The sequence below is a fragment of the Delphinapterus leucas genome, chromosome 2 (assembly GCF_059928025.1).
Source record: "Delphinapterus leucas isolate spDelLeu-1000000601 "Yukka" chromosome 2, BTC_Dleu_Yukka2, whole genome shotgun sequence".
NCBI classification, from domain to species: domain Eukaryota; kingdom Metazoa; phylum Chordata; class Mammalia; order Artiodactyla; family Monodontidae; genus Delphinapterus; species Delphinapterus leucas.
The window spans coordinates 18,731,165-18,758,143 of record NC_143130.1 but is presented as its reverse complement, the minus strand read 5'-3'; the positions used below and the strand labels follow the sequence as shown (position 1 = coordinate 18,758,143).

Here is a 26,979-nt window from a genome sequence, read left to right as displayed (position 1 = left end):
TTGGATTTCTATAAGGCCACATATCCTCAAAGCTAATGTGATACTGTCCTGGGCATCTGGTAAAATAACCATTTTTAGGGTAGATGAGCTTTTTCTGCAGCACCAACAACAATGGTAAAATGTGCCGATTGGGCGGTTTCTCTGATTCCTTTTACTATAAAAAGCACTGAGAAAGCAAAATTTGAAAAAAACAATTTTTTTTCTTCATTGAGTGTGACTACATCCTTCTTTTGACACATGTAGTGTGTGCAATCTTAATGTGCAAATCTCAAACTCTTCCCTGAGGCACTCCCCTGTCCCCAGAATGTGTGAGAAGAAATGAGAAACGTTAACAGGCAGATGTGCTGAGAAATAAAGTTCCTGTTGGCCTAGGCTCTGATTTTACGAGTAGGAAAATCATCCGTGGATGAATCAGAGTCCAACTGTGAAATCTGTCCATAAACTCACGACAAAGGCGATCAGTAAACTGTAGTGAGCTTGTTACTCAAGCAGAACTTGGGTGACTCTAAGGCCCCAACAGTCACAGCAAGCAGAAGCCCGTGCAGCTGGTGCGGGGCTGGTGCTGGTGACAGCAGTGGAAGCATGACTACAGGCTGACATTTAGGTCTGCTGACTGATCGCAGAAGGAAGGAGAGAGCTTTTAAAGGGTATCTGGGAACTAATGGAATCTCACCAAAAAAAAGAAAACACTTCCATTTGGTTGCTGAAGATCTTGAAATCCAATCTCTATTCTTTAAAGGTTTACTTTAACATAAGGTTTTTGTTTTTATAGACAGTATGTGTACACATATACCTGGAAGGACAGTCATCTCTGGGACCTCCCAGCAATCCAGAAGCTTTTCTTAAATACCCTGTTGTCAAGAAACCCCTTCAGAGAGAGGTCAAAAATAGTGAATTCCAGACAGAGGGAGTTTCTATCAACAAACTCCAATTTCAAGACAACCCAGCATGCTAAATGAAAGAGGGAAAGTGGTTTCCCAAGGTTGCTTGTCTTGGTCCAGTGAAACTCCATGTTCATAAGCAGAAAAGTTCAAAGACTAATTAATCTGCAAACGAAACTCACCTACCTATGGAGAAAGATGACAGACATCTTGCCACTACTCCACTAAACAGGCAGGTTAAGGACAAATACTGAAGGCCGACACTGAGACTCCTCTGAGTGTCGTCAGTGCCTTTTCAGTGCGGGGTCAGCCAGTCCTCTGCTCTGGGCGGCCTCCCAGGGCTCAGGCCCATGGGGCACTTGCGCTGATCGCCATGAGCAGAGGCAGTAACACTGCAGCGTGTGGTGAAACGACACTGGTCTTTGAAGACATGGAGTGTTTAATTGCCTGTTGTGCCGTTTACCAGAGGTTTCATTCTGGCCAGGTTTTGAGCATCACTTTCTTACTTGTAGAAGGCACATAATACCTACCACAAAAAGGAGTTGTGAGATCAGAGTTAACAAACAAAAGAATCCTTTGCAAATTATAAAAACAATGCATTTTCATTAAATGGAGATATGGCACGTTCTCATGTTATTTTGGGGACTTGTTTTACCCCAATCAATCTTAGCTCCAAAATCCTGACAAATTTCTGACCAAGAACCTAATTTTTGACAGTATAATCTGCTGTAGAGCCTAAACTTGATGTTATAGTTGAAAAGAACTTAGACGTATCTGACCTAACTTTTGGCCCATGTGCCGTGAGACAGAACAGTCAGTCTGCTTAGGAAACAAGTCCTGTCCAGAGCCGCGTCCTGCTCGGCCTTATTTGTGTCCCTTTTCTAAGGCTGCACGTTTAACTCCTTTTCCTACTGCCTTCTGGACAGACAGGAAAAGCGCTGTCTGCTGAGGGTGAGTATGTGCCTTGTGATGCTGGGATTTCCCAGTGATACACACACAACCGTGGTTTGGGACACTGGAAGCTTCTGTTTGTTCCTTTTCCTTGCCTTTTTAAACCATCATTTTTTAATCTCTTGTACATAACTGACAAGTCAATCTGTAGGAGTGGTCCATTTCCCCGACTTTGCCCCTCCGTATCTGAACACAGAATTAGTCATACTCCTTTGTGTAGAGAAAAAAAAGCAAATGCATTTCTTTTGAAATATGTTCGTAGTGAAACACAATCAGAAGAGGCAAACATTCTCAGTCATCTTAAAATTGAAGCAGGACTCAGCTGTTAACTTAGTATCATGGGGCTCATGACAATTATTTATACTTGTAAAGATTTCTATCAGCACAGCCCCCAAGGCTTTTTAGTAGATGCAGGCTTCTTCAGGGAAAGGTGCCTTCCTCAGGCATCCTGATAACCCCAGGGCTGCAGCAGCTCAGTGCAGCCGGCGTAGCTTGTTTTCCTTATTCACATTTCCTCACCAGGGCCTGGGGAACAGACTCATGTCTGCAGCTGTGCACACGGCAGCCAGCGCCTTGTCTTCCAAATCTGAGGATGCCTTACGTTTACGTGGCTCATGAATCCTCTGCTTTTTTGTGGGTTAATGGTAAAAAAAAAAAAAAAAAAAAAATGTCCCTCACTCATGCTTTAATGCACACAAGGGGATTTGACAGATTTTTGCCAGAACGCGGCACACATATGAATACTCTTCTTGAGTTCTGGGTGGGCGAGTCAGTGTGTGTGGGAGAAAGGAGCCACTCCTAGCAGCCCTTGCACTTCTCACCTCTGCCTCAATGTCCTGAGAGGCTGCCCAGAGCCTGGTCACCAGCACCTCCATTCCCTGCCCTCGTTCCTGGGTTGACCGCTGTCCGCTACTGGGCCGCCCAAGGTAAGCGGCCCAGCCCCCAAGCATCAGCCTCCTCGGAGGGTCACCCTGTTTACGGCTCTACTAGGTAGTGACCGAAAGATGACCTCTCGTTTCTTACACAGCAACTGATCGAAAGCAAGGTTCCTGTAATATCAAAATGGAACCATCGGGGTCTATGGAAGACATGATTTATCTTTGTAAATTGTGAGAAAGAATAGAGGCAAGATCTTTGGAAGACTAAAAGTTACACAATTTTAGATCAAAGAGCTAATTTCTGATTTCGTGGCACGGCGATGACCACTTTACTGCTTTGCTCAATAACAAATTAAATACCACTAAGATGAAAATCTATTCAAAAGCTGTCCAAACACCAGCTAAGGCCCTACTTCTTTCAAAGAGCATCTGGCACAGCCAGAAGCAGCGTGGCCAGGGGCCAAAGCAGGTTCTGGAGACGTCTGCCTTGCAAGTCACCACAGCATCTCTGAAGCTTCTCCTCAGCTTTTCATCCGTATTAAGGAGAATATAAAGGTAGCTTAACTTACTTCCTTAATTGACAGCCCCTCAACCTAGAGAAAGGAGGAATTATGTGGTTCTAGTGCATTCCACTGACTTCTTGACATTTTTGAGGCAATGGCTGAGGCTCTCCGAGAGCAGCAAACAGTCCCATTAAACTTCTAGAACCGGAGAATTTCTCATGCTTGGAGGCCTTCCTGTGCCTGTTTAAGGGGCTCTGAGGCACAGCCAAAGTCCAGCCCTATCATCAAGATGTAGACGCCATCCGCCTTGTCAGTGCCCAGAACACACGGAAAGAGTCACAATGCTTCCTTACATGCACACAGTGCTTAAGTTACATAGTATCTGCATGAACATCATCTCACTTAATCCTCACAATGACCCTGGGAGGAAGACTGTCATCTTCTCAATGTTACAGATAAGGAAACGGACAGAGTTTAGACGTGGAATGACTGGCCTGGACACCTCAGTCCTGGAACTAGGATCAAATCTAGAGCTGTGGTCTCTTAGAAATGCTTTCCATCTCCTCATCTAACCTTCCCATCAGCCATGCCTGGAAGGTCCTGGTCCTGCAGGGCTTCTCAGCAATGTGTCCAAGGGAGTTCACAAAACCTACCTGCTACGACTTCCCTGGTGGCACAGTGGTTAGGAATCTGCCTGCCAATGTAGGGGACACAGGTTCGAGCCCTGGTCCAGGAAGATCTCACATGCCGCGGAGCAACTAAGCCCATAAGCCACAACTACTGAGCCCGTGTACCACAACTACTGAAGCCCACGTGCCTAGAGCCCATGCTCCACAACAAGAGAAGTCACAATGAGAAGCCCCCGCACCACAACAAAGAGTAGCCCTCCCTCGCCGCAACTAGAGAAAGCCTGCGCACACAGCAACGAAAACCCAATGCAGCCCAAAAAAACCTACCTGCTGACAAGCAAATAAGACGGGACCGGTGGCTAACCCGAGCTTCAGGTCGGCTGAGGTCGGCTTGCCCATCCGGTCAGAACACGAGGTGAAGTCCAGGACGTCATCTATTAGCTGGAAAGGGAGAAAGGGCTGTCACAAGCACCACACCAGTGTCCCCGCCACCCTGCCAGCTGGACCAACAGGCCGCACTCTTACAAAGCAGCGGACCAACCTGAAAAGCGAGTCCCACGTTTTTTCCGTATTGATAGGCAATTTCATGTACCACTGGGTCAGGGCATCCCAGGACAGAGACCTGAAACAGAGGATCCTGAGATAGGCCGCTGGCAGGGCAGCAGCCCCGGAGGGGGAGTCATGCCTCCTTCCTCTTGGAAAAGAGGCAGTGAGGCTGGATTACGTGCAGTCAGGAGAGACTGCTATCAGGAGACCAAACACGTACAAAGTACCTGTGTTTCAAACGTTTGTAATGAAAGGATTTCAGCCTCAGATTGTTTTCTTAAACTTTAAGAACACTCTCCTTTTCCCCCTTCTTCCACAGGATAGGCCATCTTTCCCACCGCTTAGAAAAAACTGAGTTACAACTAGACCAGTTCTGCTGGTCAGCCTTTTTGACATGCAAATGAAAGAGACTCCAGTATTTGAAATGCTGGCTTCCAGCACTCAGCAGACCTCGCCCAAGTGTTGGCATTATTTTTATTTTTCTACCGACTTACCCTTGTTTTAGGGATAGATATCCAACCTGATCTAATTGTACACAGGATGTTGCCATGTTTATTTCCCCATTTGTAGTCCTTTCTTATGATGATTTTTGGTGATTTCACTTAATTCTGAAATGCTATTATTTCTTCCTGTGTCTGTAATAGCCTCAAGTCTCATGCCCCTGTTCCTACTGTTTCCATATTTCTCTCATAAGAAGTCATGTAACTGTATAAAAGGCTTTTTTTCCCCCTTTCCAGTGGGGGAGAAATAGGACTTCTAAGTCTTCTGTAAAACTCCAAAAATCCCAGCTGGCACTGGCCACTCAGTGCGTTTCCTGCTGCTCTGCTAAGCATGCAAAGCAGGCCCGGCCACGCTTCAGAGAACAGAGACGGTAAAAACCAGAATGGGGGGCGGGGGAGGAGAGGGACACTCCCCTACTGGAGAGGGAAGGTCTGTACTGACCCCCGGAGAGCCAGACGGCCCCTTCTGGCCCACAGTCACCACGTGACCTCTGTGTGTCACTGAGTCTGTCTGCGCTTCAGTTTCCTCATCTGTAAAACGCAGGCTCTTAAGTGCCTACTGCAGAGGGCTGCCGTGAGGAATACACGTGATGCTACCTGTAAACGCTCAGCACAGTGCCGGGCAGCTAGTTATAACTCCGTATGCCTGCTGTGACTGTGAACAGTCCTCCTCCGCTCCACCGGACGCGGAAACAGGAGCCTGGAGCGTGTCCAGGCACCTCTGCTGCAGCCAGAGCACAGGACCTGCTCGGCCCTGAGAAGGTTTCTGATGACTGGATGAAGCCTGTGCCTGTATAATGTTTGGCCACACATCCTCGATAAAAAAGCGTACATCATAAAAGGCCAGGTGGCCCCTTACTTGAGTGAATAATAAACTCAACTGCTTTCACCAGCAAAGACCTTACCACCGGCAGGCACTGACCCACAGGCTGTAGGGAGGGATCTATGAGACCACCCAGGAGACAGTGTAGAAATTTTGAAAGAAGAAATGCATCAACTTGTCTGAGAGAATGAGTGCATGGCAAGGCTTGGGCAGCCTGGGATACGCTGAGCTCAGAACACAATGACACCCCCTTCCAGGCAGAAATAACTCATAAAGCAATTCTGTAGACAGGGTAATGCTGTTTCCTCAACACAAAGCAGCATAGAAATGCAAACTTCCTTCCTGAGAAGTCAAAGATTTTTTAAAACTCCATTCTATTTCTAAACTCAAAGAATTAAAATTTATGGAGTATATATGATGAGCACTTTACATTATCTTAGTTGAATTTCACAACATCCCGTAAGTACTTCTTCACCTGCGGTTGATGACAGTAAAAGCTAACAACCACCGAGCACGCTCTGCGGCCGGGCGCTGTTCCGATTTCTCCCATCTTAACTCACTGAGGAGGCAGCTGCTGAGACACAGAGCGGACCAGACATTGCAGGACAAGGACACGGTGGAGTCAGGACTGAGCCCAGGAGGTCTCCTCCAGAGACTCTTCTTCATCACTCGGCTACACTGCTTCCAATGGGCCTCAAAGTCAAGGCTCAGACAGGCCAAGTCACGTGGCCCAGGACGCATGAAGCCTTGAGGCCTGCCTGCGCTGCCCGCTGCGGCTCACAGGCGCGGACACAGAAGCCCGCTACTCCTCAGCAGGCAGCTTCTAGCCCCCAGGCTGGGAAGGGACATTTCTGCTCGATGTCCAGCAGTGCAGAGCAAAGAGCACCCCTCACCCCGGCAGAGGCCTACTCCCCCGACCCAGGTGCGGACTGTCTGGATCTGTCCTACCCAACCAGGAAAGGTAGAAGCGATGCAACCCCCAAAACAGAAAAGAAGCGTGCTGCTGGAAATGAATGCTTCTTGTCCTTAGCATCACAGAGATGCCTCACATCTTTCTGGAGAAGGGTGGAGAACAAAGGGCGATTCGGTAAAAGAAAGCAGAGCTCAGCTAACTGTTCTGTCTGAAGCAGGCCCGCAGCCAGGCCACGTGCTGCACACGTGTGTCTTTGCGGGGGAAGGTCCACACCTTTCAGGAGACTCTCCTACACCTTGCCTCAAAAAGGTCAGAAAGTCCTGTTTACACTGGCAGGGGCACAGCACTTGACATTTATCAAGCATCTCTATCTTTAAAGGGTGTGTTTACACCATCCATAAGAGTTAATATACGTACTGTGGTATTATTTATTAAAAATAATGGAGGGACTTCCCTGGTGGCACAGTAGTTAAGAATCTGCCACCAAGGCAGGGGACGTGGGTTCGATCCCTGGTCCAGGAAGATCCCACATGCCGCAGAGCAACTAAGCCTGTGCACCGTAACTACTGAGCCTGCGCTCTAGAGCCCACGAGCCACAGCTACTGAGCCCGCGTGCCGCAACTACTGAAGCTCACGCACCTAGAACCTGTGCTCCACAACAAGAGAAGCCACCGCAATGAGAAGCCCGCGCACCACAACGAAGAGTAGCCCCTGCTCGCTGCAACTAGAAAAAGCCCACGCACAGCAACGAAGACCCAACGCAGCCAAAATAAATTATTTAAAAAATAACAATAATAAATAAAAATAATGGAGATTACTGGAGCTCCACCATTACATAAAAAATATCAAAACAGGTTGTTGTCAGAAACCAATGGAAAATATTGTGAGAAAACGTTTTCAACATAGTTATCACAGATGATGGGTTAATATTCTTAATATATAAAGATCTCTTTAAAACTGAGAGGGAAAGAAGACCAACCACCCATTAGAAAAGTGGGCAAAAGACATGAGTAGACAATTCACAAAAATTAAAGACATAAAAACAGCCCTTAAGGATCTTAAAAGGAGTTCCACTTCACTCAGGAGAGATGTAAATTAAAACCCCACTGTAATACCATTTCTCATCTATCAGACCGGTCAAATATTAAAGTCTGAGGCCACATTCAGTTAGTGTTGCTGTAGGGAAACAGGCAAGACCCGCCCCTAAACTGCTGGTGGAAACGCATACGCACAGCCCTCGTGGAGGGACGTTTGATAGATTCTAACAAAACCACATACACCGTTACTTTAAAACAGAGCCCAAAGGCACACCTCTAACAACACAAAAATACATCTGCACAAGCTTAGTCACTGCAGTGTTATTTGTAGTTATATAAGAAATCGAGATGTCCATATATAGGAATGCTGAGTAAACCATGCCATATCCACACGGTGGGATACGATGCAGCTGTTTAAAAAGAGGAAGAGTCTACAAATCGGCATGGACTGACATCCACTGTATACTGTTAACTGCAGAAAGCAAATGCAAAAGCAACACAGAAAGCAGTAGAGTATAATACTGATTTTTGTTGTAAGAAAGAAGGGGAAATAACATGCATGTATGTGCTCATCTGTGTAAAAAGAAACACAGGAAGGAGGAAGCAGACACTAAGGAGACTGGTGACTTACAGAGTGGGTGGAAAGGATTGGGTACGGCCAGGGTGAAAGGGATGAGTGGGCAGTCACCTCTTGTACACTTGACTTCCGGAGCCACGTTAATGCTTCACACGCTAGAAACAACAATCACCTCGAAACCAAAGCACAAAATCAGTCAGAATGGAAGGGAATCCCTAAAATGGAATAAAAAGGAACCGAACTATATTTCAAATAATAAAACCACTGCAGCGAGACAGGGAGAAAGGTAAATTTTGAACACAGAACTGTGACAATGTTATCCTCAAGCTAAAGACAAAAGGAACTATAAATACTGAACTACTAGGTTTTTTCACAGAGATATGAGCCATCAACTTTTAACCCCGTATGGTATATTCTAGGATTGAGCAAATAAATACGTTGCAGAGAATGGGGTCCACGTTTCTTACTTTTGGGGAAGGAAGTTACAAGTATGGAAAGACAGAATGTTGGTATAAATCATGAAACTTATAGTATGATAAAAATATGATACCTCAAGGGTTTGAATAAACACAGTTGGATAGAGAAAGACATAGCTATACACATATCCACATACAGAGATTATACACACACAAATTCCCTAGCTCTGTCCACTGGGAGAGCCTAGGAGCAATGATACCCAGTGTCCAGGTCTTGATTTCTAAATACCATTCTCCACCAAAAGGAACCAGCACCCCTTGGAGAAATGATGGATGCCAGCGCTGGGGAGGACAAGACAAGCTTGGAACATCTCCTGCCAGAAATTAAGGAAGTACTGAAAGAATGACAGGGACAGATTAATAGGACACAGGAGTCAGGTTAAAGGGCCTTTCCCATTGGCCAAATATGGGACAGCTGAGCATTAAAATAACAGTAATGGTTACAATCCATAGACTAAAATAGAACCCAAGAGTCCATACAGATAAGCTCTTCCTTAGAATAAAATACCAAGTCTACTGTAGAAGTGATGTGCGGAAGAAATGATGGAATGAAACCGTCATTTGGCAACTGTCTCAGGAAAGAATCACAAATAGATGTTAAAAGCAGAGTCAGAGTTTGATATGAAACAGAACCATTTACATAATCTCAAAATACTTCCCCCAAATAGGGAAAAACAGTCAACTTAAATGGAAGAACCTGGTAGACATGACGTTAATCAAGTGATCAAAATGAATGTACCGGTAACAGGACAAAGGGCCATGGTGCACCCGGCCTCCCCATGTGATGACCTGAAGGGACAGCACTGCTTCTGTTGTGTGCCTGCCCCAAATTCACAACCTTGGACCCCATCTTGAGAAACACCACCCAAACCAACCTGAGGGGCTCAACAACATAACTGGCCTGGACTCTTCAAGATATCAAGGTGATATAAGGGCCAAGAAAGACTGAGGAACTGTTCCAGGTTAGAAGAGACTGAAGATTCAGGACAGAGAGAGGAGCAAGATGGCGGAGCAGGAAGACGTGGCGCTCACCTCCCCCCACAAACACATAAAAATACACTGACATGTGGAACAATTCTCACAGGAAACCAACTGCAAACTGGCAGAAGATTTCATATACAACTAAAGCTACAAAAAAAGATCTCTACGTAACTGCATAGGCCGAAAAAAAAAAGGCATCAGGATGAAACTGGTGGCCCTGGGAGGGATGGTGAAGGAGGAGAGGTCCACAAAGGCAGGCCCTCACCCTGGGGAGCCCCCCGTCTGCTGGGAGGTCCACTGGGACAGACAGAGGGGCTGGAGGGGCTGGACTCTGCTCGTGAGGAGTGCATGTGTGCGGGCTTACCAGCAGTCACAGCCAAAACGGGCACTGACACCTGCCACCTCACCGCACTTCCCAGTCCAAAACGCACGCCAGACGGGGCTACTAGTATAAACAGCAGCTAGGCACTGAATCTCAGAAGGATGGGGTGGACGGGCCCTGGAGAGGACCTGGTCTAGTTGCATGGAGACAGCCGGGAGGGCCTGCTGCGTGGTCCAGGCCGAACCTCAGAGCCCACTGTCTGCGTGCACATAGCGGGGCTGGGTCCGTCAGTGGTGGACTTGGTATGCAGACTTAGTGCACACACCGGGTGATGCCACAGAAATGCTCGTCTTGGGCGGACAGCCCCTGGGGAGGAGTATGCAGCAATTCATTCCCCAGCAGCTATGCTCTGGTTTGCCCGCCCCACACCGCAGCTTGGGGCTGGTTCTGGGGCCAACAGGTCCTGGGAGAGGCAGATCAAGTCCCAGGCAGCAGCACAGCCGCCTGCAGCCACAACGCCCCAGCCCTTAGCACCAGCCCACTCCACACCACAGCCTAGCACTAGGTCTGGGAAAAACACAACAGAGAAAGAGACATGACCTTGGGCTGCCTCTGGGCAGAGGTGCAGATGCCTGCACTGGTGGCGCATAGTTTCATGGTGGCCACATGGGCCTCACCTGCTTCAGCACCCACCTCCTTTGGAACAGAGCACACTCTCAAGGGCAACAGAGCCTTACTGAACCCAACCCTTAGGGCACCTACTCCAACACCTGGGGAGCAGACCTTGCCCCTGACAGGGCTGTGACAGCCACAGAGCAAAGAGGAGGTCCCACCCAACTTCCAGTGCAGGCTCTGGTCACCACAACACCAATCACACCCCTTATCAAGGGGATAATAGCCAGCACACTCTGAGGAAAGACACAGCTGGCATCCACGCCAAAAACAGGCCTCACACCAAAAATACCGGACTCACAGTCTACGTGGGGACACTCCCACATAAAAGCACCCCTTGAAGACCACAGTAGACAACTGATTCTCCTAAATTCGTAGAAACAGAGAAAGTTAAGTGAAATTGAAAAAGCAGAGGAATTACTCCCAAAAGAACAAGAGAAATACCCTGAAAAAACAACCAATAAAACAGAGCTCACCAGTCTACTAGACCCTGAGTTCAAAAAGGAGGTAAAAAAATGCTAAAGGAGTTAAGAAAAACTATTGAAAGAAATGCAGATCACCGTAACAAGGAACTAGAAACTGTAAAGAGGGACCAATCAAAATTAGACACATCACTTACCAAGATAAAAAACAATCCAGAAGCAGACTAAATGACACAGAACAAATATGTGATCTGGAAGACAGAATAATGGATATCACCCAATCAGAACAGCACACAGAAAGACAAATGAAAAAAAATGAAAGCAACATACGAGATCTATGGGATAATATAAAGTGTGCCAACCTATGCATAATTAGGGGTTCCTGAAGGAGAAGAGAGAGAAAAGGGGACCAAAAATGCATTTCAAAAAATTATGGCTGAAAACTTCCCAAACCTAAAGAAGGAAATAGATAGCCACGTACAGGAAACACAAATAATCTCAAACAAGATGAACCCAAACAGACCTACAACAAAACATATCACAATTAAAATGGCAAAAGTTAAAGCTAAAGAGAGAATTCTGAAGGCAGCAAGAGAAAAACAGAGTCAGTTACAAGGGAACCCCCATATAAGGCTACCAGCTGATTTCTCTGCAGAATCTCTGCAGGCCAGAAGGGAGTGACATGATATATTCAAAGTCCTGAGAGGGAAAACCCACAATCTAGGGTACTTTAATCAGCAAGATTATCATTTAGAATAGAAGGAGAGAGAATGAATTTTTCAGACAAGCAAAAACTAAAAGAGCTCATCAATACTAAACCTACCCTAAAAGAAATATTGAAAGGGTTTCTCTAAATAGAAAAGAAGCAAGAATCTATAGGAAAGAGAAAAACATAATAGGAAAGGCAAATATATAAAAGGACTGAAGATCACTTAAATACGACAGCACACAGATTAAAAAACAATCAAAAAATTTTGTAGAAGTGATTATAACTACAATTAACAGCAAAACGATGAACATGAAGATGTAAAATAGGACATCAAAATCACAAAATGTGGGAGACAGGAGCGAAAAAATATAGATCTTTCCGAATGTATTTGAACCTATCAGTCTAAAGTAAGTAGATACTGTTATGAGTCTACATACTTGAACACCAGGGTAACCACAAATCAAAAACATACAGCAGATTCACAAAAACCAAAAAAGAAAGGAACTCAAGCATAATACAAAAGAAAACCATGAAACCACAAAAGGAAAAACAAAAAGAAGAAATTATCAAACAAGAACTACAAAATCAACTGGAAAACAAGGTTTAAAATGGTACTAGATACATACTTGTCAATAATTACTTTAAATGTCAATGGACTAAATGCTCCAATCAAGACACAGAATGGCAGAATGGATAAAAAAAAAAAACCCAAAAACCTACAATATACTGCCTACAAGAGACTCACTTCAGAGTGAAAGACACACAGATTCAAAATGAGGGGATGAAAAAAGACATTTCATACAAATGGGAAGGACAAGAAAGAAGGCATAGCAATATTCAAATTAAAACAGGCTTTAAAACAAAGTGCGTAAAGAAAGACAAAGAAGGACATTATATAACAATAAAGGGATCAATACAAGAGGATATTACAGTTGCTAACATATATCCACCCTATATAGGAGCACCTAAATACATAAAACAAATACTAACAGACACAAAGGGAGAAACTGACAGGAATATAATAATAGTAGGAGACTTTAACACCCCAATGACATCAATGGACAGATCTTCCAGACAGAAAATCAATGAGGCAACAGAGGTCCTAAATCACACAACAGACCAGGTGAACTTAATTGATATCTACAGGACACTGCATCTAAAAAAACCCAGAATACACATTCTTCTCAAGCATGCATGGAACATTTTCTAGAAACAGACCACATACCAGGACACAAGATAAGCCTCAACAAACTTACGAGGACAGAAATTATTTCAAGCATCTTTTCTGGCCAAAATGTTATGAAACTAGAAATCAACCACAGAAAGAAAAAGGGGGAATAAAATGAACACATGGAGACTAAACAACATGCTACTGAAAAACCAATGGGCCAATGACAAAATCAAAGAGGAAATCGGAAAATACCTCAAGACAAACAAAAATGAAAAGACAACCTTACAAAAATCTACAGGATGCAACAAAAGCAGTTCTTAGAGGGAAGTTCATAGTGATACAGGCCTTCCTCAAGAAATAAGAAAAATCTCAAACTAAACTACCACCTAAAATAATTAGAAAAAGAACAAACAAAACCCAAAGTCAGCAGAAGAAAAGAAATATCAAGATCAGAGAAGAAAAAAATAGAGATTAAAATATCAATAGGAACTTCCCTGGTGGCACAGTGGTTAAGAATCCACCTACTGGGCTTCCCTGGTGGCGCAGTGGTTGAGAGTCCGCCTGCCGATGCAGGGGACACGGGTTCGTGCCCTGGTCTGGGAAGATCCCACGTGCCGCGGAGCAGCTAGGCCCATGAGCCATGGCTGCTGAGCCTGCGCTCCGCAACGGGAGAGGCCATGGCAGTGAGAGGCTTGTGTACCGCCAAAAAAAAAAAGAAGAATCCACCTACCAATGCAGGGGACATGGGTTCGAGCCCCAGTCTGGGAAGATCCCACATGCTATGAAGCAACTAAGCCTGTGCTCCAGAACTACTGAGACTGCGCTCTAGAGCCCGCGAGCCACAACTACTGAGCCTGCGTGCCACAACTATTGAAGCCCGCGTGCCTAGAGTCCGTGCTCCGCAACAAGTGAAGCCACCATAATGAAAAGTCCATGCACTGCAACGAAGAGTGGCTCCTGCTCACCACAACTAGAGAAAGCCCACAGAGCAACGAAGACCCAATGCAACCAAAAATAAATAAATAAATAATTTTATTTTAAAAAAAAAAAAATCAATAAAACCATGAGCTGGTTTTTTGAAAAGATAAACAATATCAACAAGCCTCTAGCCAGGAATCACCAAGAAGAAAAGAGAGGACCCAAATAAACAAAATAAGAAATGAAAGAAGAGAAGTTATAACCGATATCACAGAAATACTAAAAATCATAAGAAAATACTATGAACAGTTACGCCAACAAATTGGACAACCCAGAAGAAATGGACAAGTTTCTAGAAGCATACAGCCTGCCAAAACTAAGTCAAGACGAAACAGATAATTTGAACAGTCCAATCACCAGAAGTGAAATAGAATCTGTAGTAAAAAAAAAAAAACCTCCCTGCAAACAAAAGTCAAGGACTGGATTGCTTCATTGAGGAATTCGACCAAACATACAAAGAAGAACTTACACCTATCCTTCTCAAACTATTCCAAAAGACTAAAGAGAAGGGAACACTCCCAAAGTCATTCTATGAAGCCACCATCACCCTTACACCAAAACCAGACAAAGACACAATAAAAAAAGAAAATTACAGACCAATATCTTTTTTTTTGTGGGGGGGGGGGTATGTGGGCCTCTCACTGTTGTGGCCCCTCCCGTTGCGGAGCACAGGCTCCGGACGCGCAGGCTCAGCGGCCATGGCTCATGGGCCTAGCCGCTCCGCAGCATATGGGATCTTCCCAGACTGGGGCACAAACCCGTGTCCCCTGCATCGGCAGGCAGACTCTCAACCACTGCGCCACCAGGGAAGCCCCAGACCAATATCTTTGATGAATATAGATGCAAAAATCCTCAACAAATATTACAAACCAAATCCAATAATACATAAAAAAGATTATATACCATAATCAAGTTGGATTCATTCCAGGGTTGCAAAGATGGTTCAACATATGCAAATTAATCAATATGATACATCACATTAACAAAAGAAAAGACAAAACCCACATGATCACCTCAATAAATGCAGAAAAAGCATTTGATAAAATTCAACATCCATTCATGATAAAAACTCTCACCAACTGGATACAGAGGGAACATATCTAAACATAATGAAAGCCATTTACATCAAACCCACAGCCAACATAATGCTCAATGGTGAAAAGCTGCAAGCCTTCCCACTAAATTCAGGAACTTGACAAGGATGCCCACTCTCACTACTTCTTTTCAACATAGCATTGGAAGTCCTAGCCACAGCAATCAGGCAAGAAAAAAAATAATAAAAGGTATCCAAATTGGAAGAGAAGAGGTAAAACTGTCTCTATTTGCAGATGACATGATACTCTATATAGAGAATGCTAAAGACTCTACATAAAAACTATTAGAAATAATAAATGAATTCAGCATAGTAGCAGGATACAAGATTAATAAAAAGAAATCTGTTGCATTTCTTTACACTAACAATGAAATATCAGAAAAAGTAAAAAAAACAAAACAGAACAGAACAAAACAAAAACTCATTTAAAATCACATCAAAAAGAAAAAAAAAAACCCCAAACCAACTTAGGAATAAACTTAACCAAGGAGGTGAAAAATCAATACACTGAAAACTATAAAACATTGATAAAGGAAACTGAAGATGATTCAAAGAAATGGAAACATATCCCAGTCTCAAATTGAAAGAATTAATATTGTTAAAATGGCCATACTACCCAAAGCAATCTACAAATGTAATACAATCCCTATCAAAATACCCATGACATTTTTCACAGAACTGGAACAACTAATCCTAAGATTTACATGGAACCACAAAAGACCCAGAACTACCAAAGCAATCCTGAGGAAAAAGAACAAAGCTGGAGGCATAACCCTTCCAGACTTCAGACAATACTACTACAAAGCTACAGTAACAAAACAACATGGTATTGGCACAAAAACAGATAGATCAACAGAACAGGATAGAGAACCCAGAAATAAACGCACACACCTATGGTCAGTTGATCTACAACAAAGGAAGCAAGAATATACAATGGAGAAAAGGTAGTCTCTTCAACAAATGGTGATGAGAAAGCTGGACAGCTACATGTATATCAATGAAATTAGAACACTCCCTCACACCATATACAAACATAAACTCAAAATAGTTTAAAGACCTAAATATAAGACATGACACCATAAAACTCCTAGAACATAGGCAAAAAATTCTTAGATATAAATCACAGCAATATTTTCTTAGATGAGTCTCCCAAGGCAAAAGAAATAAAAGCAAAAGTAAACAAATGAGACTTAATCAAACTTAAAAGTTTTTGCACAGTACTGTAAGGGAAATCATCAACAAAAAGAAAAGACAACCTATGGACCGGAAGAAAATATTTGCAAATGATGTGACCATTAAGGGGTCAACATCCAAAATATACAAAGAGCTCATACAACTCAGTATCAAAAAAACAAACAACCCAATCAAAAAATGAGCAGAAGACCTAAATAGACATTTCTCCAAAGAAGACACAGAGATCACCAACAGGCACATGAAAAGATGCTCAACGTCACTAATTAGAGAAATGCAAATCAAAACCACAATGAGGTATCACCTCACACCAGTTAGAATGGGCATCATCAGAAAATCTACAAATAAATGCTGGAGAGGGTGTGGAGAAAAGGGAACTGTTGGTGGGAATGTAAATTGGTGAGGCCACTATGGAAACAGTACGGAGGTTCCTTAAGAAACTAAAATAGAGCTACCATATGATCCAGCAATCCCACTCTGGGCATATATCCAGAAAAGATGAAAACTCTATTTCAAAAAGATGCATGTACGCCAATGTTCATAGCAGCACTATTACAATAGCCAAGGCATGGAAGCAACCCAAGTGCCCATCAAGAGACGATCAGTTTAAGAAAATGTGGTGTATATATATACAGTGGAATATTACTCAGCCACAAAAAAGAATGAAATATTGCCATTTGCATGGACCTAGAGAATATTATACTAAATGAAGTAAGTCAGAGAAAGACAAATATATGATATCGCTTATATGTGAAACCTAAAAATCAATACAAATCAATCTATATACAAAACAGAAACAGACTCACAGATATAGAAAACAAACTTATGTTTACCAGAGGGTGCAGGGATAAATTAGGAGTATGGGATTAACAGATACAAACTACTATAAGTAAAACAGATGAGCAACAGGATTTACTGTATAGCACAGGGAATTATATGCAATATCTTATAATAACCTATGGTGGAAATAATCTGATACAGATATTACTGAATCACTTTGCTGTACACCTGAAACTAACACAACTATACTACAAATGAACTATAATTCAATTAAAAAAAAAAAGAAGGGCTTCCCTGGTGGCGCAGTGGTTGAGAGTCCGCCTGCCGATGCAGGGGACACAGGTTCGTGCCCTGGTCTGGGAGGATCCCGCGTGCCGCGGAGCGGCTGCGCCCGTGGGCCATGGCCGCTGGGCCTGCGTGTCCGGAGCCTGTGCTCCGTGGCGGGAGAGGCCACAGCAGTGAGAGGCCCACGTACCACAAAAACAAAAACAAAAAAAAAAAAAGGAAAAAAGAAAGAAAAAAGATTCTTGACAACTAAACGCCACATGAGATCCTGGGCCAGAAAAAAATTTTCCCATTTGTTACTGATATAACAATATTAAAACAACTGTTAAAATTTGAATAAGGTCTATTTGTAGATTAGATAAGACTATCATAACCAAAAATAGGTGTTCAGCAGATATGACCCACAAACCAAAATTCTGTGGTGGCCCTCTGTAGCTTTGAAAATGAGGTAACAGGAAGACAGTCAACTGATTCCAGGCCACATGCAGCACTCGAGAGAAAAGAAATTCAGAAAGAAATGAGAAAAATACATGAATCTGCAGGATTATCATACCCAGCTCTGGGTTCAAATCCCAGCTCAGCTACTGTCTGACTGAGTAACACCGGATGGGCCACCCCTCTGGTCTCATTCCCATCAGATTTTCTGGGGAACGAGGCATAGTGTTCATTGGTAAGCTACACAACGTATTTTGCATGACTATGTGTAGAAACAAGGAGCCAATCATCTTTCAAGATTACTTCTATTTTTAACATCAATCAGTGTCCCAAAGCAATCCTAAACAGTCCTCTCTTAATCTTAATACTATTTTCCATTAAATAGCTCTTAGGACAATGAATTTTAAGCTATTAAGTTTCCTTCAAATTCCCCTAACATCTTGGAATTCCATTAGTTCTGCTATAATGATTCTGATGTTTAAATTCTCCTTACTCCTTCCTTTTGGCATCTCTAATTTGCTTTGCATGCGTTCTTTCAGAGCTCACGTCTTTGCGTTTTAAGTACCAAGATTGCACAAACATAGCAATTCTGAATATATAACACCTCTGGAACATCTCTACCCATAGGCACTTAAATATAGAAACTTTTATTCAGAGAGCTCACACTAAGATTCTGCTTTATTATTCCAACAGCTCTGGAGCTTAGGAATAAATCGCATGAAAAGTGGGTAGTTCTGGGGTGATGCCAGCATGCCTCCTAGTGGACAGTATAAAACATTTCATTTTTAACGAGGTTCGGGCCATATTAACATGCAAGTCCACTTTTAACTTGCTAATCTGTGAAGGATGAGGTCCTCTTTATAAGCGAATACACGTGCTATCCTGTCTTTGGCTTCCTAAGCAGAGGAGAGTGAAGTAAGTCTTTCCTTGGTGACGTGGCTCCACTTCTGCGGGCCCTTGTAGGACTCGATCACTGAGTGCACTAGTTCATATTCTGGCTCCCGTGTCACGCTGCTGCCCTGGGCCTGTGTGGACAATGACCCTCAGGTTTTCCAGTTCCAACAGCCCCACTACCTGCTAGTGCTTCTAACTGCAGCCTCAGGCCTGTGAAGTTGTTACTGGGCTTCCCCTAACACAGTGACGTGCCTTATGAGGATGGGTCTCCATCTTCATGGAGATTTTGGCATCAGCTTTATGGCCCCCATTTTAAATCAGTTATTCTTTTATTTAGCTTTCTAGTGTCTATCATATTGTTGTCTGTCTCTCTTTTTTTAGAAAGCTACACTCGCAATTTCTTGGAAATAATAATAATAAAAAAAAGAAAATGCTCTTTCAATAAAAAGACAAAAATGGCTGAGATTGTGGCCAGCATGTTCTACATAATTCACATTCCTTAGGGTTTCACTTAGGTCTTTTTAGGAAGAAATGTTGCTCTCATTCTTTTCTGGCTTACAATTACACATTTCTTGACACTTTTCCAAATAGAGGCACTACTGGCAAAGGACTTTTTCACCTGAGAGGCCTGAGAAAAAGCTCTCTTTAACTGTAATTATGGTATAATTATTACATAATTATGTAATTATGTATCACGACAGCAACTGACATTTGGCCCTTAGAAGTCTTCCTTTCTTGTTGCTTTAATTACAAGGGACTCTTACTTGCCCAGTTTTCATCTCATTTATATCTGCTAGGCTGAGAGACAGTCAGATGAACAATTCTATGGAGAGAATTGTCTCTCATTCATGGGCTACCAGTGAATACCACAGTTTAGTCTACAGATTAAGGATAATACTAACTGATTTTTTAAAAGAAAAACTATGCGAAGAGTAGAGGGAAGGCCAAAGAGAAAGCAAGGGGTAAAAAAAGTTATGGTTCACACTCAACTTATACTCGGAAGGAAAATGGCTTCTCTATATTTCATATAACTGGGAGGATCTACTACTCATAAAAAAAGTATACAGAACACTAGTACAATCTGATAGTTATATATTTTCTCCCAGGTCAATATTATACTTAAGAACACAGCACTTCATTACTTTTTATACGTAAAACGTAAGAAACAGTGTGTGTGATAATCACAAGAGAAACTATTTACGATAAGTTGTTCAAAATGTTATACCATTTAGGGACTTCTCTGGTGGCACAGTGGTTAAGAATCTGCCTGCCAACGCAGGGGACATGGGTTTGATCCCTGGTCCGGGAAGATCCCACATGCCGCAGGGCAGCTAAGCCCATGCGCCACAACTACTGAGCCTGCGCTCTAGAGCCTACGAGCCACAACTACTGAGCCCACGTGCCACAACTACTGAAGCCGGCATGCCTAGAGCCCTTGCTCTGCAACAAGAGAAGCCGCCACAATGAGAAGCCCGTACACCGCCCCTGCTCACCGCAACTAGAGAAAGCCCACATGCAGCAACAAAGACCCAACACAGCCAAAAATAATAAATTAATTAATTTAAAAAAATGTTACACCATTTGGAAATTAGATTGGGGAATATATTATAAAGCTTATTTTGATTCAATTCTTGGGAGGAAAGATGAAAAGTTGATGTTTGCATAGCAAAAGAAGACAGCAAAAATGGAAACCTCAGCAGAAGTTCTCCACTGTCTGGGGATGCAACTCTTTTCTCAATGACCTCTTGGGATTTCGGTTACTATTTTAAGGTTCTCCAGTGAAATTTTTTCTAGGAGAATTAGCTCCCAAGAAAGAACTAGGAGGTTTGTTTGTTTGTTTTTAACTTGAAAAGAGACAGAACGTACATACTGCTTTACAACTGTTGGCTATCAGACTTGCAGTCTTCTTGAACGTCTTTTCAAGGTAGTGTGCAAATCTTTCATTTTCATTTTCTTTTGACCCGAGCTGAAGAAATTCACCTATAAAAAAGGAAAGTGGTCATGTGAGGGTTTTTTTTTTTGCTTGGCAAAAAAATAAGATTGAATAAAAAAGAAGAAGAGTCAGAATTAACCTACCACGCACCAAATCTTCAATCACTTGGGTTAAAATAGATACAACAGTTGTATTTCCAATTCGTGCCAGAGCTATCGATGCTGCAGAAAGAATTAAATCGCCAGCAAGGACAGCCTAGAAGAGAAGAAAACTTTCAGAGAAAAGTATCTGAGCATCGGAGCCAACAATGAAGTTAACTTCTCAGAAGAGAAACAGGATGGGAGGTAGGGAGGGGGTCATCCTGGATATGTTTTTCCCCTTCCTCTTCCTCAGCAGGATTACGTTATAATCAGCTACAGATTTGGGATGCTGTTTGAACTGGATGGGCTCTCAGAGATGACCCAGTCTGCCTCTCCAGTTCAGAGCTGAAGAAATGAATGCCTAGAGATGGAAGTTCCTGACCCTCTGGCTTCATCCCTAGCCCCAGCAAAATGTCACTGCCTTCATTTAGTTACGCTGGACCATTCGCTCTCCCATCAAACTATGTGGCTGTGCCTTTGCACTTACTGTTTCTTCTGCTCAAAAAAGTCCTTCCCCTTCATCACCTGGCAGACTCATGTGCAGAATTAGCTCAGGCGGCACCTGCAGGAAGTTCACTCAGATCCCTCACTCTGATCTTTTGTGAGCACAGCACCCCTTGGATATTGCTGTCTTCCCACATTTTTCCTATTTACCAAACTCCTAAGGGCATGTAGCGGGAATTATCCAGCTAGTACTTAGTACACACCAGTGCACGGCCCAACCCATGCTTTTCTCAATGAAAACTAAACCAAGGAATCGTGGCTCCAAGTTCAATGCTCTTAGAACGCTATTACACTGCCCCTCATTCCAGGACAAAACATTTTTTTCACTGAACACCAATCAATATTTTCCCAATCTTCTTTAGATTGTGAACAAACGTCTGCATTGTATTTGCAACTAATTATAAGTTATTCATGACCGAATTACATGCTGTACTCAAATACACTAATTTGCATACTTAAAGATATGGATAGGTGTTATAGAGTAGTTATGAATGATAGAGTTTGTGGAATTTGAATCCACAGAATTTGCAACATAACCACATTTTAAGTTTTTTTTTTGTTGTTGTTGTTTTTGTTTTTGGCTGCACCGTGTGGCATGTGGGATCTTAGTTCCCCAACTAGGGACTGAACCCATGCCCCCTGCAGTGGAAGCGTGGAGTCTTAACTGCTGGACCGCCAGGGAAGTCCCAAGTTTTTATTGTCTGTTAGTTCTCTAGTATCTAAAATTAGTGATGTTCAGTATGTTTACCAACTAATCATTTTATATAACATATACTGTATAAGGTATCTTGATGTAAATATACATTTATAATGTCACTGTGGGACTTTCCTGGTGGCGCAGTGGTTGAGAATCTGCCTGTCAATGCAGGGGACACGGGTTCAATCCCTGTTCCGGGAAGATCCCACATGCCACAGAGCAACTAAGCCTGTGCGTCACAACTACTGAGCCTGTGCGCCACAACTACTGAGCCTGTGCTCTAGAGCCCACGAGCCACAACTACTGAGCTCACGTGACCCAACTACTGAAGCCCGCACATCTAGAGCCCATGCTCTGCGACAAGAGAAGCCACTGCAATGAGAAGCCTGCCCACCGCAACGAAGAGTAGCCCCCACTCGCCGCAACTAGAGAAAGCCCACGCGCAGCAACGAAGACCCAATGCAGCCAAAAATAAATAAAATATAAAGTTATTGTACACATTATGATTTATAGGTACACACACATCCATCATCCACCCTACATCATTAGCAGCTGAGGGCTCAGGATCCCTAGGCTTTTGCCTCTTTCCTCTCCTGGCCCTGGGGATCCCAGAGGCCAAAAGCTTCCAGCATTTGGAACTAAAGCTGCCACACTGGGGATGGCTGGGGTGAGGGGTTAAGGGAAAGAAGGGATAGGGACCCAGACAGGGGAATGAGGGTTCATGGAGGAGGTGCTGTGCGAATGGATTTTTATTGGTAACACAGCAGTTTTGTTCAACGAGCAAAAAAGGGGAGATTAGCAGGTGGCCCCATGCAGGGCAGACCAGCCTTGCAGCTGAAAGAGGCAGGTGACAGTGTAAACACGGTCTTCCAAAGGAGGCCCCCGGGACTTTTCTGGTGGCGCAGTGGTTAAGAATCTGCCTGCCAATTCAGGGGACACGGGTTCGAGCCCTGGTCCGGTAAGATCCCACATGCCGTGGAGCAACTAAGCCCATGTGCCACAACTACTGAGCCTGTGCTCTAGAGCCCGCAAGCCACAACTACTGAAGCCTGCACGCCTAGAGCCCGTGCTCCACAACAAGCGACCGCAATGAGAAGCCCAAGCACCGCGTTGAAGAGTAGCCCCCGCTCACCGCAACTAGAGAAAGCCCACGCGCAGCAACAAAGACCCAACGCAGCCATAAATAAATAAACAAATTAATGAATTAATTAATAATAAAAAAAAAAGGATGGAGGACCCCAACAGCAGAGGCAGTCACAAGAGGGGACCAGTCAGGAGAAAAATCTTAACTTGTTCACTTAATCCTCCCCCTTGCCCAAGGGCTCAAGTATAAAGCTTTAAGGACAGGCTCTGAAAACAGACACAGCAGACTGCAGGACATGTCATAGAGTTACCCAGGGCCTCTCCAAAATGAAACTCCACCCTTTTTTACCAACATTCTGATGTACAGAATTCTGTCAATAGGACACAAAACCTTTTCATCTAAAATCGGAAATAAAAAGATTTAACAAAATCATGTGCGCTAAAGAAAAACCAGCATGTAAAGATAATAATGAAGGTATACTTCTTCTTTGAATACGATTAGAAAACAGGTGGGAACCAGGTATTACAGACATGTGAGGGCAGGGAAGGTATGGAGAGGGAAAACTCATTCACATTAATGTTTTGTTTGTGCTTCAAATGGGCAGGATGGCCAAGGGAAGGGCATGTGTGGCGGGAGATGCCTGCTCCCAGAAGGCCCGTGGATCTTCCCTTTTATTTGCTGAATTTTATCCCCTTCCTCAACCCATGATTTAAACATCCTTAAACAAGATGCCACATTCTACACACCCCCTTCAAGAAATGCTAATAAAATAATGTGGAAATATGCTTTAAAATATACATGAACTATTCAATTATAAAGCTTCTATTTAAAAAGGTAAAAATTTCATGGGAGAACAGTATCCCTCTGAGATTGATACAGATGTGTATGACTATGTGTGTGTATATATGTATGTATATTTATACATATATATATATATTAGTTTTATTTATTTACTTGCCTTGAAACTCTTTCATGTGGCAGTTAGTAAATGGTTAAACAATTAAAGTGAATCTGAGTAATATAAGCCCCAAAGTAAAAGGCGTGATTCCTCATGAAATATGCTTTTTGGATAACTGCAAAAATCTCCTTCCTTAACCAAATTCTATATAAAACTGTGAAGAAGCAGGAACACTAAGTTTATTTTTCTGTGCTGTTATCCATGATCAAACATCTGTATATAGACCAGACATGAAAACTATTTTGAAAGCTGGAAGACCACATTTGATGAAGCATATTTTACTTTTTTTTTTTTTTTTTTTTTTTTTTGCGGCACGCAGGCCTCTCACTGTTGTGGCCTCTCCCGTTGAGGAGCACAAGCTCCGGACACGCAGGCTCAGCGGCCATGGCTCACGGGCCCAGCCGCTCCACGGCATGTGGGATCTTCCTGGACCGGGGCACGAACCCGTGTCCCCTGCATCGGCAGGCGGACTCTCAACCACTGCGCCACCAGGGAAGCCCATATTTTACTTTTTAATGAGACAAATCTGGAAAATAAATGCAATCCAAAGAGTATGGGATTTAATAAGAAAGATTTAAAAAACCAAAAGGCCGTACCTTCTTTTCACCCCAGATCTTATTAACTGTGTGTTTTCCTCTTCGGGAACTCGCATCATCAATGACATCATCATGGACCAGGCTGGCAGTGTGGATCATTTCTGCAATTAAGGCTATGGCACGCTGGCTTGCTTGCACATTTCTAGTTAACAGAAAGCAATGCTTTTTAACAGAGACACCGCCTATAACCTTCTCAGCAATCATCTTGTGAAAACTGGACATCGGATCTAGGATAAAGAATTTTATTTCTCTAAGAGAAACTATATAAAAACTTTGGCTTCCCTACACAGCCAATTCTATCATTTGGAGAACATTTTAAAAATGCACAAGATACCCTGCACCAAGATTATGTTTTCGGGACACCACACTAAGAAGTGGAATTTGTATAATTAACAACAAAAAAAGGATAAACACCTGAGATGTCTGGGTATCTGGCTGAAGAATCATCGTTATGTCCCATAACAGTAGTCTTGGTCAGTTGGTCAAGTTTACAGTTAGGTTACAATTAAATTTCAGGGGTGGATGGGGAAGATGGGTGAAGAGCATTCTAAAGAAGTGTATGAAAGAACCAAAGGTCACTGTGTTCAAAGCTTTTAATAATGTCTTAAATATTTAGTAAGAAGACCTTGATAACCAAGAGAGCTGGAATTCATAATTCCAATTGGCTACTGATATTGGTTACCAATATGAATTGATAATTCATATTGGAATGTGAATTCCAATTCAAATTTAACCTGTGCATTAGAAATTTAAACTTTCATTTCCCAGATTTAACACAAAATACAGGAGAAACATTCCCAAGAAGATACTTGGATGCGACTTTTACAGTTAAAAGGGAACGCCAATTTCTTTTTAATCATCATTATTCTCACCATCATCATCTATGGGAATTTAAAAAAACTGAATTTTAAGAAAATCAAACTGGAGAAATAACCAACTGAATTTTCTGAATCTAAAACAGAAGCCTGGCTCAAACACACGCTAACTAAATGTTTTATTTATTCCTATAGCTTACTTTTCAAATATCACCATGTTCTCTCTTAGAGGGGAGAAAAGAGAGAGGGATACTGAAATGTGACTTTTTTTCTTTAAAAACTTAATCTGAACATCTGCAAAAGCCAGTGCTCATTCCAATTCCTCAGATCCAGCAGAAAGCCATGAAAAATGAAGTGTAACTAACACTAAAGATGCTGGAATTTAACTACAAACACTAAATCAGCCTGAAGACTATCTTCCCGTCTTGCTTGAAATGTAATTTTAAAATATGGTGCTTTACCAGCAACTCTTACTTAAGATTTTTAGAACTAAACCTCAGAATCTTCCAACTGCTTTTAGCCCAGAAATCAACTGTAAAGTGCCGCTCGTTATTTATTAATGTCACAATTATAACAGTTCTAAACACTTCTGGATCACAACACATTCTTCTGAGGAGGGAGAAGTAAAGAAACAGAGGGGAGGGACAAATCATCCTGTAAAACTACTTTAGTTTATGAGAAAATGGAGCTTTGGATGGCTTCCAAGAGCTTGTTCTGAATCCTTCTGTGAGAAACTCACAGACCCTATAGAAGGAAGCTTGGACCTTAAGTATTTTTCAGGTAAATTTACTGGATCCTATCTTAATGCACAAGAAAAGATGTAGACTTTTACCGTTGTTTTCTACATAAATAGAAAGACTATTTCTTTAGAACATTTTCTCAATGAATTTCAGTCTGATGAAATATACACTTGCTACTCATCAATAGTAGATCTTACCTTAAACAACTGGTAAGACCTCTAAGCCCTTCTCATGTATTTAGAGGTCGGGCACCACTTCCGTTACCACAAACTATGTCAGCAGGCAGGGGTCCTGCTGGGAGGCTGCAGTAAAATGGCAGTACTCACTGAGACACTGGAGTTTTTTGTAATTTGAAGATATTAAAACAAAGATTTCTTAAAATATCTTGAAATTTCATAGACTACATATATGTAAAAATGCCTTTTCTATGGCTAAATTGATGAAATCAGGATTCTTGCTTAGAAAGTTATTTGGCATCGTGACACAGCCCCTACATAGGATAAACATCACATTTTAGATGCTTTATCATTTTATCTGATGTACTTTTTCCTGCACAATTAGCTGTTAACATGTGCCAGCTTCTATCTGGAAAATACTGTCACTACGTGTCCACAGTACAGCATAATGGTCTGGAACCCAAATTTACAGATCACAGAAACAACTCACACTGTTTTGAAGATGAAATCTTCGAAGTACCGAACTGAGTCATGCCTTCAAAAAACTGGGCACCATGTCTACTTCCTGCTGTGAAAGAGCTGCCACACTTTCCCAACTTCTGGGAGAGGTGCTAAGAAAAACCAGTCAGGCGAGACAGCAGGAGAAAATGAGGCCCCGAGTCTGAGTCTCGAAAGGTGGCTCTGTCCTC

General features: G+C 42.7%; 1 protein-coding gene across 8 annotated transcripts in view; it reads right to left on the bottom strand.

Moving 5' to 3' along the window:
• PDSS1 (decaprenyl diphosphate synthase subunit 1) overlaps positions 1–26,979 on the bottom strand; it is a 55,412-nt gene that overhangs the window by 13,366 nt on the left and 15,067 nt on the right. For 4 of the 8 annotated variants that reach the window (XM_089903928.1, XM_089903939.1, XM_022580373.3 and 1 more), the window contains exons 5-9: positions 24,560–24,701; positions 20,724–20,835; positions 20,518–20,627; positions 4,384–4,464; positions 4,170–4,283 (exon numbers count right to left, since the gene is read on the bottom strand). In XM_089903928.1, the coding sequence (XP_089760054.1) occupies positions 4,170–4,283; positions 4,384–4,464; positions 20,518–20,627; positions 20,724–20,835; positions 24,560–24,701 (559 nt within the window). Of the gene's footprint in view, positions 1–4,169; positions 4,284–4,383; positions 4,465–20,513; positions 20,628–20,723; positions 20,836–24,559; positions 24,702–26,979 lie in introns of all 8 variants that reach the window. The other 4 variants (XM_089903933.1, XM_089903949.1, XM_089903955.1 and 1 more) reach the window with 4 other exon arrangements.